The sequence below is a fragment of the Equus quagga genome, chromosome 17, assembly GCF_021613505.1.
Source record: "Equus quagga isolate Etosha38 chromosome 17, UCLA_HA_Equagga_1.0, whole genome shotgun sequence".
Classification (NCBI taxonomy): domain Eukaryota; kingdom Metazoa; phylum Chordata; class Mammalia; order Perissodactyla; family Equidae; genus Equus; species Equus quagga.
The window spans coordinates 3215380-3231280 of record NC_060283.1 but is presented as its reverse complement, the minus strand read 5'-3'; the positions used below and the strand labels follow the sequence as shown (position 1 = coordinate 3231280).

Genomic DNA, 15901 nt, shown 5'->3' with positions numbered 1-15901 from the left:
GTTCTGGACACCCGACCCGCGGTGCGGCGAGGCCTGCGCCTGCCGGGACGGGCGCCGAGGGAGGAGGCGGGCCCGCGGCCCCAGGGAGCGGCCTGGAGCTGGCCGAGCGCAGGCGTGTGCCCGGGACGGTCTGCCCAGCCCGCGGCAGGCCCCCGGGGACCCGCCGCCACCCCTCCACCCGGGCAGGGCTCGGATCCCTGCTCCAGCAGCGTCCACGGCGCCGGGCCTTGGGGTGCGTAGCTCCAGACAGACGAGGTGCCTGGTGTCATGGGGAGCAGGGGCCCCAGATGGTTGGGGCAAGAGCTGCCACTAAACGGATGGGACAAGGGGAGGATGCCCAGTCACTTTCCAGGCTCGGGGCAAGGAGGGCCGGTCCAGGGGCAGGCAGTGCGGGGGAAGTCCATGGAGGCCCTCTTCTTGGCAGGTCTCTGCAGACCACCTGGAGCTTGCAGCAGGGGTGGGCTGCGAGGGCACCCCCGCGCCCCGGGCCTCTGGAAGAAGGAGGGGCTGCCCCTGTCGGCACTGCCTGTGCCCAGGAAACAGCAGTGCAGAGAGGACGCAGAGCTCCTGTCCCGTGGGGCTTATCTTCCAGAGGTGTGTGTGTGTAGGGGGGATAATTAATAAGCAAATTAATAAGCCAGCTCGAGGGAGTAACGAGTGCCATGAAAAAAGAAAATGGGGCGACGGGGGCATGTGATCGGGGTGGTCCAGGAAGCCAGGCAGAGACAGGAGGAAGAACATTCCAGGTTGCAGGAGGGGCGGGGACAGAGGAGACCCTAAGGTTGGAAGGTAGCTGGAGCAAGGTGGAAAAGCTCGGAGAGGTGGGCGGGCGTCAGATGGCTCAGGCCGAGGGGGTACCTACGGGGACTCCATGGCAGAGCTGGGATCCGCGTGGCCGTCTCTGTGCTGCTGCTGCGAAGACCCAGCGGCCCGTGCTTCCTGCTGTCTCCAGCTCTCTCTTTTTATGGTCTCCTTCCCTCCCACCATCAAGAGCCCTCACACTCTCCCCTTAGTGCTCCTGGCTGCTGCCAGAGGGAGCTGCTCACTGGTGCCTGAGTGCGAGACGCGGGGCTGGGCTTTCCTGGCGGACCTGCGGGTGCTAAAGGTTTCAGGCCGCGTGGGTTCCCCCGGCCTCGAGGTCTTCATCGGGGCCTTGTAGTCACATTTATAAACTCCCACTTGAAAACGGAGCCTTGATTTTTGGCTTGTCCTGATGGCAGGCTCCAAGGCCGAGGGAGGCTCCATGCCCTTGGCTTCATGGAAAGCTTTATGAAGCTGTGTGGGCCTGTTAGACTCGTTTTCAAACTCCTTCTGCAGCCACGCGACTCCTTATCTCACCTGTCATCCCCTCGACCTTTCTCCTCTGATAGTAAAGAGAGAGGAAGGGGCTGCCTCAACTCTGACTGGCAGAAGGAAGCTGGAGGGGTTGGGGTCAGGAGCCATGTCAGCCGGGAATCTGTGGTTGTGAGCCCAAGAAACGGGCTGGCCGACTGGCCACAGAGGAACGTGTTGGGACGGTTCTTGGGGGGCGCAGGGCCGTCGGGGAGAGTCGAACGGGAGGGCCAGGGAAGGGTGGGGCCTTGGGCGGCTCTGCTCCCGGGGTGAGGACTCAGTCCTCAGGTTGACTTGTTCCAGCTGCGTGTGGACCACGGGACACGGCATCTGGTTTTCTGAGCCTCAGTCTCGTCATCAGTAGGCAGGCACCTTTTTGATACTTACCTCCTGGATTCGCGTGAGAATTAAGGCAGATGCCACATGTCAAACATTTCGCAGCCCTGGGGCCTTGTACAAAGATGGGGGGCTTTGCTCTGTGAAAATCTGGGATCCTTAGCTCCTGCTCCCCTGATCCTAGCCCAGAGAAGAGAGGTCACCACGTGGCCTCTGAAGTCAGTCTCCCTTTTTCACACCCCGAGGTGGTTCAGCTGGGAGGAGCCCCCGCCTTGCCCGGCCTCCTGGACCCTTGGCCCTGCACAGATGACTTGGAGGGAGGAGGAGGGAGGGATGTGTTCCTGTCGTTAGTGGTAGATCCGGACACCAGCCGTGGTTCAGGGGGCACCTGACAGGGGTTCTCTTTCCTACCAATGGACTCAGCCACGGAAGCCCTGGGCCCAGCACAGCACATCCTGGTTCCACACTTGCTGTGGATCTTGGCCAGACTCCGTTTCCTCGTCTGCACAATGGGGCTGTTCATGGCCGACTCCCGGGGCTGTGGGGCACTCAGTGCATGCAGGGCCCTGACTGGCGCCTGGCGCAGAGATTTCCTCTTATCTCCAGCCTGTACTACATCTTGGGACCACGCACAGAAATAACGTGACTCTGCCTTGTGCTGGGGCCACATGCCTGGTGCCTCAAGGGCTCTGTTCTCCCCCTTCCCCCTGGGTTCCGGGGTTTGAAGAACACAGTTGAGTCTGCCTGAGTCCCTCGGCAAGGAAGACCACGAGTGGGCAGTGGCAGGATGGCTTGGCGTCTAGCAGCACCAGGAGAGGTTGCTGGCCACCAGGTGCAGGAGAGTGACCAGCGGTCTGCACTCTCAGTCCTGCTCCCCTGGCTGCACTGAAGACCAGCCAGGGTTCCCCTGAGCCCCATCTCACACGAGGCCGGGGCTCGGCTGCGCGTCTGGCTTGCCCAGTGGCTGCGGTCAGTGCTCTGGCTCCCCCTTTGACTGTTGGACATGTACATGTATCCAGCAGAGGCCGCAGCGATTGAATGGGGCCCCCTAGGAAACCCCGGCCATCTCTGCCCAACCACACTCCCTTGAGCGTCTCAGATGCTCAGCTACACCTGCTGCCTGAAGTGAGGAAGTCTGGCTATCCAGTTGACTTTGGCCTGGTAAACAGCAGCATGGATGACCGTCTTGTGGGGTAACAGGCCCAGGAGGCGTGGCCCCTTGCTCCCTTGAGACCTGTGTTTGGCAGAAGAGCCCAGAGACATGCCGGCGGACACGGCCCGTGGTATCTGCTCTGCCTCTGGCAGTGCCAGCCGCCCGCCTGCGAGGTCCCGGGGAGGTGGGCCTGCGTTGCTCTGATGGGGCTGAGCTGCCCACAGATTCGTGATGGCTGCGACTGGGCTAGTCCGCAGGCGGCGCAGCGGGTCCTCACACGCTTACGGTGCTCCAGACTCATCTGGGCCACCAGAGGCTGCGCAGGACGCTTCACACTTAAGGCTCGGGAAACAGAGCGTGACGCGTCAAGACAAGGATTAGCCCGATGTGCCTCTTACAATCATTCTTCTTCTCAAAGAAAAACAGACTGTGTATTGCCGCTCCCTTAACTTACAGGGACAAGGGGAACAGTTCTTGTGTGATCAGTGGCCTCCATCACTGAAAGCAAACATTTTGTTTGTTTTTAGCAAAATGTGAAAATATCCATCCTGCTGACTTTGATAAGCATTACCGACAAGCACCACCGGGGGACGACACAGCACAAGGGGAAGTGGGTGTGACAGCTCAGGGCTCTCGGCCAGAACGTCCTCGCTCTTTCCATGGAAATTCTCAAATACATTGTGTATTTTAACTAAAGGAAAATACTGAAAGTGATATAGTAGAGAGCACTTTTTATGGAAAATTAATTGATAACACAATCTTATTTCAACTTTCTTTTTATTTTTAGCTTAAATGACTGTGTGTATTCCACAGTCTTATGATGAGAAAGGCTCCAGAATCACGTCCAGGCCTTCTCAACATTTCATTTCTCGAATTGTTTTTTACTTCATGTTGTGCATTGATATGGGCTTCTCAGTTCAGAAAACAAGGCACTATAACTATTGTATCAGCTACATTAATACATTGAAGGTATATTTATCCTTTCATGAAATATACAGCATTTGAATACAATATGGTTTTATGCAGATCAGGTTCAAAACACCCAAGGCACACACTTTATTTTTTTCCTTTTTCTTTTTAGTTTCTGTATTTATTTGAAGGCTCATATTAAAGTTTCAGAATTGCTATAAACAAAGAGTTCCAGAGTAGAAGCGGTGAACAGTGATTGTTATAATTTTAAACATAAAACGGTAAAGACTGTGAAATGTAGAAGTATGTTACAGGAACAATCAAGAAACAAAATCACTGATACAGCATGGATAAAAAATTGAAATGACCAGATCTGCTGAAGTCTGAGAAACAAGTTTGGAAATTACCCGATCCCCCACAAAGCGCGGGCAGTCCCGTATGCATGCAGCTGCTGTGGTCACCCAACCACTGGGGCGTTTTCACCTACTGGCGTGTGCACATGGGTATCTACGAATACAGAAAGACATTCTGGTTCACCGGTTATTAAAATGCCTCAAATGAAGTACAAGGAAAAGAAAAAGTCTCCCAATAATTTTTTTTCCCCTTAAGACAAATGGGTACATTTATCTAGAAGAAGAGGCCTGGGAGGAGCCGCTGGATGGTGAGGCGGGCGGGTTAAGGGACGGTAAACTGCAAAAGACGTGAGAATTAGAATTTTCATGGACACTGAAACACAGTGGCTGCTGTTCAAATGGAGAAAGTGCCAAAATAGAAGAAACTGTCCAGAAACTAAAGACAAGTTTTTACTGATGAGGCCGAAGAGGTTCACTGTTTAAGTTTAAAATGTGCTTCCCTCCAGCGGAAGGGATAGCCCCTGTCTTCCCGGCTCAGTTCTTCGCCAAAAGACACAAATTCTCTTGCCCCGAGCCTTAGTGCGTGCTTGCTCACCAAACATGTTAGCGTTAGTCAGCCAGGGGGGCTGCCCAGCTCTGCAGTCCCCGTGGCCTGACAGCAAGAAGACAGCCAGGGGTGGGTGTGGGGGAGACCCAGCCTCCGAGTCGGGCTCATGCTCCAGGCCAGCCCTGCTTCCATCCCAAACCGCAGGAAAGCCAGGCCTCAGCTGCCCTCACAGCCACGTGCACAGACGTCCGTGCTGACATTCCCCCAGTTCTGAGATAATATACGTGTTTCCGTCTGTACTTTGAGCATGCTTCAAGGAAATGGAGCCAAGGCGGATTAGCTCAATGAAAGGAGAATGTTTCCTCTTTGATGGAAGATAGCATCAGGTCAGTTTTCTCGAGGTAAAGTGGCCATGATGTTCCAACAACCTACATTAGACTTCAAGTTTGGCAACTTTTCCTTTGTTTAATTCAGACAGTGTTCACTGTTTGCAATCAGAACCACAACCTTAGTGCAATAGTATATTTATTTTTTTTTTACAGTAATTTTGGTTGCCATACAAGAGATTTAAGGATTGGGAGAAAGTGCAAATTACAGGGGCTTGATTGTTGTTGTTGTATTTTAATAAAATCTAAAAAGAATAAAAGCACAAAAGTAACAGCAACTAGATAATGCGAACACATGTTACACAAACTGTAGTGTGAAACAGACTCATTTCTAAAAAACAAAAAAAATTCGTTAATGGGAAAAATCAGTATTTGTGGCCCACACACAAAAAGTCATTGTCAGATCACCTGGGTAATGCTTGCTTGTTCAATAACTCAGAAAAAAAAAAAATCACCATTTTATTAACCAAAGAACCACAAATAATTCACTTTGTGATATGTAAAGTTTAACAAATCAACAGTCACACTGAGTCATTTTTATATTATGAATGAACTTAAAGTGTGCGGACACCCTGGAGAAGGTATCTTGGCAGGTCTACGTAATTTACATCTCGAGAGATTTTGGTTTTGTATACACAATGTTACAGAAACTAGGCATGTAAATGCAATTTATTTAAATTACAGTATATAACAAAAGTTGATCTTAAAACCTGGAATAGTATTAACATGATCTTCATATGAGCAGTTTAACATTTGTTCCACCGTTAAAGAGGGGCACGGGACAGGGCCTGGTCCTAACACGTCCCAAGGGGGGAGGACAGTGGGCAGCAATGGGAATGAGGAACTATTGCTTTCCGTAGCAGAATCATCGAATGGAGCCGGAGGCTGACTCCTCTCGGCAATGTGTGTGTATTTTGTTGTCAGTGCAGGTTCTCACGGGTCTATGACTTCTCTATGGTAATACAGGTCAAGATAAATGGTTTCCTCAGCTCTTTAGTCCTTACGTCTGCTTGCTTCTGGTTAGTTGCATGTGACTTGGAAGTCTCTTTAAGGAAGGGAGTAACGGCCAGCTCTCTCCCACTGGCTCCCAGTCCAGTAAACCTAAAGCCACCGAATTGCGATTGGTTACAACCTACCAGGGGTTTCCTTTACCCTCATTCTGTCTAGAGCACGTTGCCTGGCACTGAGCAGCGAGGTCAAACCAACAGCAGGCAACGAAGAGCGAGCCACGGTGAAGGGCATATGCACTGAATTTTGCACTACCACCAAATGGAAGACAAATAATGGCCAAACCCCCATTGTTACGTTTTCTGAAATCTCGGGCAGCCTCAGCAGGCCGCCTGTGGTATCTTGGCTTGAAATTTCTCTAAAGTAATAGCATTCACCACACGATGGAAAAATTGAGAGTACATGGAAGGAAAGCGCCTTAATACTCAACTGACTTCGAGTTGGACTGGATCGTTCACTTACCAAGACTGACCTGCAGGAGGTTTTGGAACAGAAGGAGATCCAAAACTCGGTTTCCAGTTCAGGGGCACGTGGCTGGAAACACTGTGTGTGTGGTGCGTGTGTGTGTGTGTGTTTGGAGAAACTGCTGCATTGTGAATTGTAGCCACATTTGAAGAAATAATTGTCCTCCGATGACGAAGTTCTAGCAAAGATAGAAAATATGACACAGCTCTGCTGGTTCCGATGCATCCAAATAAGGGTGATTTAAAAAGGTCAGACTTTTATCATTATTCCACAGAAATAGTAGTATTAAATCACAAAAGTTTTTTCTTTAACTTTCTAGCACTGAAGTGGCACAAAGGCTGCCTTGTAGGCCAGCCACTTTTTTTTTCTTAAAATATTGTGCTTATAAACTATCTGTACAACTATTTAAACTTGCAGTAAAGAAAGAGAGTTGAAATTGCTAAATTTTACGTGTTCATTCTAGAGCTGTTTCAGACCTAATCAGACACTTGATTGTGAGCATAAAGAAAAAGAAGGAAAAAAAAATCATGTTTTTATAATTAGAGATGGGCTAGGCTAGTTCTGAAATCATAATAAAAGCCCAAAACCTGACATTCGAGTTTCTTCCAAACGTGGGAGAATGTGCTGGAAGCCTGACTGGATGTTTTGCGGCCCATGTGCAACTGGCGACCTCCTTTGGAAACCAGAGGCATTGTTCCGGGGTCGGGGGCTCTAGGAACAGGAACGGGGCAGGGCTCACGAAATGCCAGAGAGGCAAGACGGCGCTCAGGACACCTCCCTGCTCCTTCCTGTCTTCATCGCTCTGCTCTGCGCCCTCACCCTGCAGCCCACCTTCTGTTCTCAACCCTGGGCCCTGTCTGTACGCCATACCCGCTGGGTTCTCAGAAAATCGGCTGCACTATTAAGACAAGCTGGTGGGGTTCCTGGACACTCCGAGACAAAGGGACAAGCCCCTAAGCGCCCCCTGCCCGGCCTCAGAGAGCAGGAGGGCCGTCTCAGTGGCCACCTTACCCTTGGCCGGGCGCAGAATGGAAGTCACTGCCCCCCAGGCTCCTGGCAGCAGCACAAGCCCATCAGTACCCTCGGGCCTTGTCCCTCAAGTCAAAGTGCATGCTCCCCTGCTCTGATCTTTGCAGAATTCAGCACAACGTTGTTTTAAAGAATCCCAAAAGGCAGAGAGCCCCCTTCTCACAGTCGTGGAGAGACTCCTGGCAGACTGCTGCTCTCATCCTTGGGGAGACTTTGGACCCAGGCAGCTGCGCACTGGCTGGTTCCCATGGCCAGGTCTCCCCTCCTCCTGGGAATCGTGACTTTGTGCTTTGACTAACTCCATGTGACATCTGTTTGGCCACTTTGGAATTATGCTAATAGATTTGCAGAAATAAAGAAAGAAAGCTAAGCAAAGCCGAGCACGATCCCATTCAGACTCCCCATCCCTGCCAAGAACCTCATGGCCAGAGAGCCACGGATGCACATCGCAGGAGACGGGGCGGGGAAGCTGCAGGAAAAAAACTGCTCTACCTTTCAGGCCCGAGAACGTGCACCGGACAAACAAGTCTGGGGGTGTCTTGCTGCAAGCAGAGTACAGGGAAGAGAGGAGCAAGTGAGCACTGGTGCCCTCCGGGAGGCACGGGCCGAGGAGAGGCCTCGTGCGGGGCTGGGGCGAGAGCTGCCCGGAGGGCGGAGGAGGGAGGGCTCAGGAGGTATCGAGAGCACACTGGTGTCTGCCTGCAAGAGCAGGGGTCCCGTGCTAAACCAACGCGGGAGTCCCTTGGACCTGGCAAAGAGAGGTCACCTGCATGCTGGGAGGCAAGCTATGAATCTCTTTCTGTGTTAGAAAAACTCCCTCCCCCGGCCCCTGTTGCACAGAAACAGCCTAAGAAACCCACAAGAGAGCTGGGGAGTTTCCAGGCCTTCACCCAGCCGCACCATGGACACGCCCCGCCTTTCTTTGGGTACCAGGAGACAAACCCGTGGAATGGGGTTGGTGCTCACAGACCTTGCTTGGCCATCCAAACATTTCAGTATAAGCCCATCTCTACTTATAACAAAAGTCTGTGAAGGGAAAGAGCAGCCACCCTTATCTGTCCAGCAGCTGTTTCAAAGCCCTTTCTATGTTCATTCTGTGCCCGACTCGAGTCACCCCAAGATCTATTAGGTCTTCCTTCTGAAGGTTTGGTAAGTGACTGCCATCGATCTCATTGTCCATGAAGGTCTCTTTATGTTCACCCAAGTTTAGACTTTCCAGCCAATCCGCCACATCAGGTTTAGTCCACAGGTGGACAGGTTTAGTTGTGAAAGGCTTATTTGAGATTGGCTGTTGCAGTATCGACGGGGACGGCGACCTGCTGCGTCCCGCTGGGTTCAAGCCAAAGAGGTCCCCGGAGGGCGGCTGGCTTGGAAGGCTGAAGACATCTGAGAGAGCGGGAGAAGGAGATGCAGCGGCAGCGCACAGGGGGGCAGGCAGGGTCTCTTTGTTCATCTCTGTTGGCGAGACCACAGGGCTCGGGGCGCGTCTTGTTCCTGAGGTCCTACTTTCGTAGTCTGGGGGCCGGCTCTGCAGGGTGATGGGCTGGGAGGTCCCAGGGCGAACAGTGAAGGTGACCGTCGTGCTCCGTGTACCTGAGATGGTGCTCATGACCTCTGGGCTTCTGAAACGGCAACAACAGAGAAGACCGTCACAAGCTGGGTCACAAAGCAGGTCAGCAAGGAAGGGGGAGGAGACACTCAAACCACACCAGAGCGCCTAGTGGCAGATGCACTGGCAGTGAGCAAGTGACTTGCCATGCCAGGATGGGGCAGGCGGAGGGAGGAGCAGGGGCAGAGGTCTGAGAGGCACCACGGCACACGGCAGCCCGCTCACCTGACCCCACGCTGGGGAGTGGGTGGGTTTGCCCGGCTGTGTGAGCAGAGAGGGGCGGCTAAGACCTAAGACAGGCCCAGAGCGAGGTCTGGCTCCCAGGAGGGGCGTGTCTGGTGACATCACCACTACCGCTGGAGGAAGTGACAATTTCTGCCTCCTTTCAGCCACTAGGGGAGCTCCCTGGAGGCGAGCCCCTCCCTCTGAACTGCCTGTCAGACCTCCTGCTTTTGGACTTAAAAGGGCAAGTGCGGGGACGGGCTCCTTGCAGGCTGGCCCTGTGCTGGTGAGTGGGAAGCCCCACAGCCACGTGGGGTTTGAAGAAACCGTCCACACCACCAGAGAACAGGAGTACTCTGCCGGAGTTCAGTGCCCTGGTCCACTCTAGAAGGGCGTGCTTCGCAGTCGACGCTCTCCAGCACCGACGGGGCTACTTTGTTGGAGGAGGACTGGGGGCGCTTAGGTATTTTTTCAGCTCTTTTGAGGCTCACTAATAGGACGTGCAGTCCTTACCAAAAAGCAGAAATCCGAAAGGAATCCCACTCACCCAGTGGTGGCCTCGGGAGCTGTGGGAGGCCCCGTGCCCTTCCTGCTCTGGCTGGGCAGGGGAAGCCCCAGGGACTGGATGGTCAACCTTGACTGGCCCCAGTGAGACAGCTGGACGGTCCCGAGGGGAGGAGGTCACATCTCAATGCCAGAGAAGTCTCTAGGCTTCGTGCTCGCCTACATGGAGATGGTCTCGTAATAGACGGCACCCTCGCTGGTTTGGGCCAAGGCCCAGGGCAGGCTCTCAGCCACACACAGAGAGGCAGAACGACCCCTCTAGGCCCTGGTTCACACTCTTCTCTGCTGTCCCCAAGCCAAAGGCCTGTCCACCCTACCCCCCTGAGAAAGCCACAGCCACAGGGAAGTGGCAAGAACAGGTGTGTGTGTCCTGCCTTTTGGACTTAACTCACATGAATGTGGACAGACCACATTCTGGAAGGTTCTGTCCTACCATGGGTCCCTCCTCTGGATTTGGACTTGAGATGTCTCTTTACGTCCTGACTCTGCCAAATGGCAGCACAGGCAGGTTTTCAGCCTGTGAGTCTCCGTGTCCTTATATATGAGATGGGTTCCACTCCCTCTTAAGTGCTGTGACAGCCGGGGTGGACGCGCTCTGGAGAGCATGAAGAGCTGCTCAGGTGCTGACGTCATGACCAGCAATGAGAATGGACAGGCTGCAGCATCTGTGAGAAAGGGCCGAGGACGAGCAGGAGCTTTGTAAACTGAGGGCAGAGAGCTGGAGGCGGGGCCCAGGCTCCCTGCTCTGTCTTGTCTTTTGTGGCTGTCCGTTCTCTGCCTCTGATAGATACTGGGGTAAAACCACCATCGGTACCTAGGTCTCTAAGCCTTGCGAGGCTCCCCACTCGATGGCAGTCATGGTTACTTCAATATGGACAGCCCACTGAGGAAGCAGCGGCAGACCTGAAGAGAGAGCTGTGCTGGGTTGAGCTCTGACCTGGTCATAAGGAGAAGCACTTCCAAGGGCGGGTGGATGCACATGGGGCCAGGGACACCCATCCATGCGCAGAGCGTTCACATGCAGTCTCCAGCAGGGCTGTGTGCCCCACGGTGGGGTTTCCCACAGACAGGAGGTCCCCGTTGGGAACCTCTGGGGGGAGGGTGTTGCTTGTTGGTGGTTGTGGTTACACCACCAGGTAAGGCAGGCCAGGCAAGACGGAGGACGCCTCCTCCACTGCGGCTGGCGCAGTCACTCAGAGTCAGGAGATCACGGGAGGGAGACGGAGCAGCAGCCTCTCAGGTCAGCCCCGGGGTCTCGGGAGAGAGGTGGCTGTGGACACAGCGGGGACACGAGGGGAATCCTGCAAGTGCTGGTGCTCACGTGGGACCAGGAGAACCACTCCAGTTCCAAGCCGGGCAAGAGCTAACGCCGGCGGAGAGCCAGGAAGGGCCCCTCAGGTGGCCTGTCTCCTCTCCTGTCTGCTGTTTCGGGGAAGGCTCATTCCTTCCACTTTGATCCAACAATTAAGCTAAGATGGCGGAAATAAAATCCTCACTGAGAGTAAAGCCACTCCATCTAGATGGGCTTTGAGTTGTTAATTAGGTCCAGGGACCTCTGGGGAAGAAAGAGGTTTTTTCGTACAGCGGGTAAACCTCCCACAACAGCACACTTGCTCAGGTGAGAACGCCTTGGAGTAATGGTCCCGATGTGCCGTCTCTAAAGGTGACTGTGCCTGTGGCCCCGACCCTGGGTGGACCCCCACGGCACTGCAGCTGGGGAGTGGGCTTGTTGCCCCCTGGCTCTGTGGAGCAGAGGCAGGTGAGGCTCCCAGAGGCAGAGCACTGCCTTGCCCTTGGGCAGCATCCAGCAGTCGGCAGCTCGGGGCCGCAGGACGGGCTCAGCGCCACCCTCCCTTTGGAAGTACCCAACCGTTCCCAGGTAGGTGGGAGTTCTTTTCAGGAAGGCTCTGCAGGCAGCTGTGTCTGTCGTCAGAAGCAGAGAGAGGGCTCTGCACACATGTGGGTGGGCAGCAAGAAGGAGAGACAGCACACCAGAGACGAAGAGCATTTCTGCAGGGCACTTACTTCTGTTCAGCATGACCCTCTTCTGTTAACACCCATCATGGAGCAAATGAAAATGACAAAATGGAATGGCTTGAGACAACACTGCAAGATTAATTAAAATGTAAAACGCAGCTTCTTTCAATGGGTGACATGAAAGCAGTGGGACAGACACTGGCTGAGAATCTGTCCGTGCTGGTCTGTTTCCGGCCAAGGAGGCAGGGAGAGGGGTGACTGCCCAGAACAGAAAACCAGTATGGCATCACTTTCACATTGCGAACGGGAAATTCACAACCCTGCCTTCCTCGGCTTGGTATAATGTGGATATAAAGAAGGAAAATATGCAGGAAAAAGTTGAAGAGAAAACAGCAACACCAGAGTGATGTCAGCCTCTGCTGAAGTCCTGAGAACCAGCCCACAGCCAATACCCTCCCGGGGCCCCTGCACCGTCCCGGCTTCAGCAGCTTAGGGTAAGTCAGCCCTGTGGGTGAAAGGAGGTCACACAGGTGCCTGTGCTTCCCTTCAAGTGCACACATGAGAGTAGGGCCCGGCACTAATGACATGGGCCGTCAGACCTGGCCACGTGCTGGGGCCTGCCCACACACCTGCTGAATGTCGCCATGGAAAAGAATAACCAGAGAGTTTGAGAAGCAGAGCGGAGGCCTGCCCTGAGCTGGCCCGTGCTGCCCTGCTCCTCAGCAGCTTGACCAATTCTTGGGCCATCACACCGCTGTTATTCACCAGATCCTCCTGGTTGCAGAGATCATCATGTTGCTAAGCAACCAGTGGGTTCCCGGGTGGAACACACAGGAATCTGTTGCCCTGATTTAGAACACAGACACATGCGCACTCACACACACACTATCCTGTCTCTTTAAATCCATATGGAAACATGAGAATTAAAACGAAAATTCAGAGTTGACTAACACTCTGGGATGCGGTGAGTTTTCATCAGCCATTGCAGGTTAACGGTGGGGGAAGTAAATATTCAAGTGGCTTTTTTGTTGTTTACAAATTCAGTTTGGCTCTTGAACAGTAACTGAACGTGGGCCAGAGGTCGCTCTGTGATGACGGCCAGGCGTATTCATTCTGCCCTCACACGAGCTGTGCTGGGGCTCCGAGTCCTTTCCCACAAGATTCTCTGCATTTGAGTTACCATAGTTTTCCTGACGAACCCTATCTTGCATGTAAAATGGCGCGCACTTCCAAGCTGCTCTCTTATTAGGTATCTTTATAGCATCTCGATAGGTGGGGCATTAAACAGACAGAGAAGGGGCTGGCCTGGTGGCACAGTGGGTAAGTTTGTGCACTTTGCTTCGGTGGCCCAGGGTTTGCAGGTTCGGATCCTGGGTGCCGACCTAGTACTGCTTGTCAAGCCATGCTACAGCAGCATCCCACATAAAATAGAGGAAGGTTGGCACAGATGTTAGGGACAATCTTCCTCCAGCAAAAAGAGGAAGATTGGCGACAGATGTTAGCTCAGGGCCAATCTTTCTCTCTCTCTCTCTCTCTCTCCCTCACACACACACACACACACACACACACACACACACACACGAGAAGGTGAGGGGCACCAAGTCATTCACAAATCTGCCCAAGGCCTGAGTGTGGACACTGGAGCCAACGCCTCTCAACCTGGTCCATACCTGGGTGTCAGTGCTTTCCTGTACTCAGTCCTCACAGTTGCCCTGGGCTCTGAGCACCAGGAGGGGTCCCTGGTCTGTCTGCGGTCCCAGGGCCTGGCCCACGATAGGTGTTCAGTAAGTAAGTGTTGAATGAATGGTGGATGGACATTATTAAGCTCATGTCTCAGATCAGGAAGTTGAGTGGCCTCACCAAGGTTACAGAGCCAGCACTGGGAGCGTGGGTGGCTGCCTTGTGTTCAGCAGCCATGCCATCCTGCTGGAATGTTCATGTCTAAACAGATCGAGAAGGCACCCAGTGTTCAGGGAGAAGCATTCACCCCTGATACACTTTTGCCGAATGGTCCTAGTGTCCAGACTGGGCAGAGAGGATGTAACAGTGAGACTTGAAACTGGCCGTTTGGTGAGCGAGGATGTAATGCTGCACCCAGGGTGGAAGGAGCCCTTCAGCTCGTAGTCCGCGAGGGAACACTCCGAGAGCACCTTTCAGGTCCCTCTAACTAGCATTCACCTAAGTATCGCAGTTTCATTCACTGACGCTTTAACATTTCAATCGGTGCCGTGAAATGATAAAACCGCCGTGACGGCGCTGAGGTTATGAGAACGCCATTCAGCAGCTTCTATTATTGAGTTAGTTTTGAAGTCTGTGCTCCGCGACCAGCTGGGCAGATAATTTTTTAACAACCCAAATTGATTTATTTTAAAACCAGAGGCTCTCAGGACAACACTGCAGAGAGCCGGTGACGAGCTGGAGGCACGGGCAAGGGCGGGGGGCAGCTGCTGCGAGGCAGTGGGCGCGGGGGCCTCTGGAGGGCGGCGGAGGCTGGAGAGCGACTGCCTTTCCTGAGGACTGGCCTGGCTCACACGTCTGGCCAGCCGGCACCGCCCTCGGAGGCCTCGGCGACCTGGAGCTCCACCCAATGCGCCTCCTCCCCAAGCCGGGCGGTGCCTCCAAGAGGTGGAGGCCAGCCTCAGTTGCCCCTGGACCCACCAAAGAAGAGCTAGGCAATCTAGAGGGGATCCTGGGGGATCCAGCAGATGCTACGCCCTCTGGACGAAAGCCACAGGGCACCCCCACAGGCACACACTCCCTGCTCTGTCCGCCCGCCAGAAGGTGAAGGTGACCTCCCACTTCCTCGGAAGTGCTGATGAACAACAGATGTTGGTTTAGGATGATGCCTGGGCTTCCTGGGTCCTAGCCCCTTGTCTGGGGTCAAAGGGTGTAAGTCAGGCACACTGTGCTGTTTTTCTGGGTTCCCAAGGCACCTGTCTCCATCCATCCACCTCTCTCCAGAGCACAGGCTCCCTGGTCTCACACCCGGACCCCACGGTGGCTGCTGACAGACCTCTCTGTAACCTCTGTGTCACCGCATCATCCGCCTAACCAGACAGCTGCTGGGTCATCTTATGAAACCAAAGTCAGGTCACGCTGAGCCTTTGCCTGGACCCTTGGATGGCTGCTGTTGTCAGCAGGCGGACCGGCTCTTCCCCACGGCCCGGCCCCTGCCAGCCCTCCCCGCACTGGGCCACAGCTCCTGCAGCCTGGGAAGCGCCTTCTGGCCGCTGGGCCTTGCGCTCGCTGTCCCCTGTGCCTGGGATGCTCCGCTCCTGGTTTTCTGCACAACTAGTTCCTTTTTGTATTTCAAGTCCTTCAAACGTCACTTCCTTAAGGAGTGTCACCTTCCTGCACAGCGTCACTCCGACTCGTGAGCACATCTTTGTTCCTCTGCAGCACAAGGTGCACGTCGGGTGTGTCTCGTTCTTTATTTACTGTCCATTTCCCCTGGGGACTGCGGCACCCCACGGGAGGAGGGCCCTTGAAGGTTTTCTGTTCAGTGAGAAATCCTGGGGCTCAGCTCGGTGCCTGGCACGTACGAGGGAACCACTCATATTTGCCAAGTGAACGATTAATGACTGAATGCGCCGCTCGGCTTCCGAGGGCCCAGGCTTCCTCCTCCTTGGTGTGCATCCCTCTTGTTGCTGTCCTCCCTCAGGTCGGGCATGGGGCTCCACACTGCAGCAGCTCAGGAATCCCCGAGCTGTGAACCCGTCGGAGATGCTTGAAGGGCTCTGGAAGGTCAAATGCACCAAGCCAGTGGAGGACACTCCCGCAGTTGTCAAGAACGTGTTCATATGTGCCCGTTCTCACGTGGGAGCCACGGTGCTGTCGCTGGGCCTGCTGGCACTGCCAGTCATCCTCTAGGCTCTGAGCTTCCCAGGGAAGGGGTGGGGGCCTCCAGCCGCAGTGCCGACGGGCCAGGAAGGCCCCGGCAGCTTTGGGGTTCTCCCGAGAGGAGAGCCAGCGGACTCCTCACAGAGGCTCACACTCCCCTCTAACCTCAGC

At 54.2% G+C, this 15901-nt stretch overlaps 1 protein-coding gene across 8 annotated transcripts in view; it reads right to left on the bottom strand.

The window, feature by feature from the left end:
* Nucleotides 1–3664: 3664 nt before the first annotated feature.
* The window catches only part of SHANK2 (SH3 and multiple ankyrin repeat domains 2), a 559847-nt gene continuing 547610 nt past the window's right edge, over nt 3665–15901 (bottom strand). For all 8 annotated transcript variants that reach the window (XM_046643796.1, XM_046643794.1, XM_046643795.1 and 5 more), the window contains one exon: nt 3665–9140. In XM_046643796.1, coding sequence (XP_046499752.1) covers nt 8570–9140 — 571 coding nt within the window. In that variant the 3' untranslated portion in view covers nt 3665–8569. The remainder of the gene's footprint in view (nt 9141–15901) is intronic.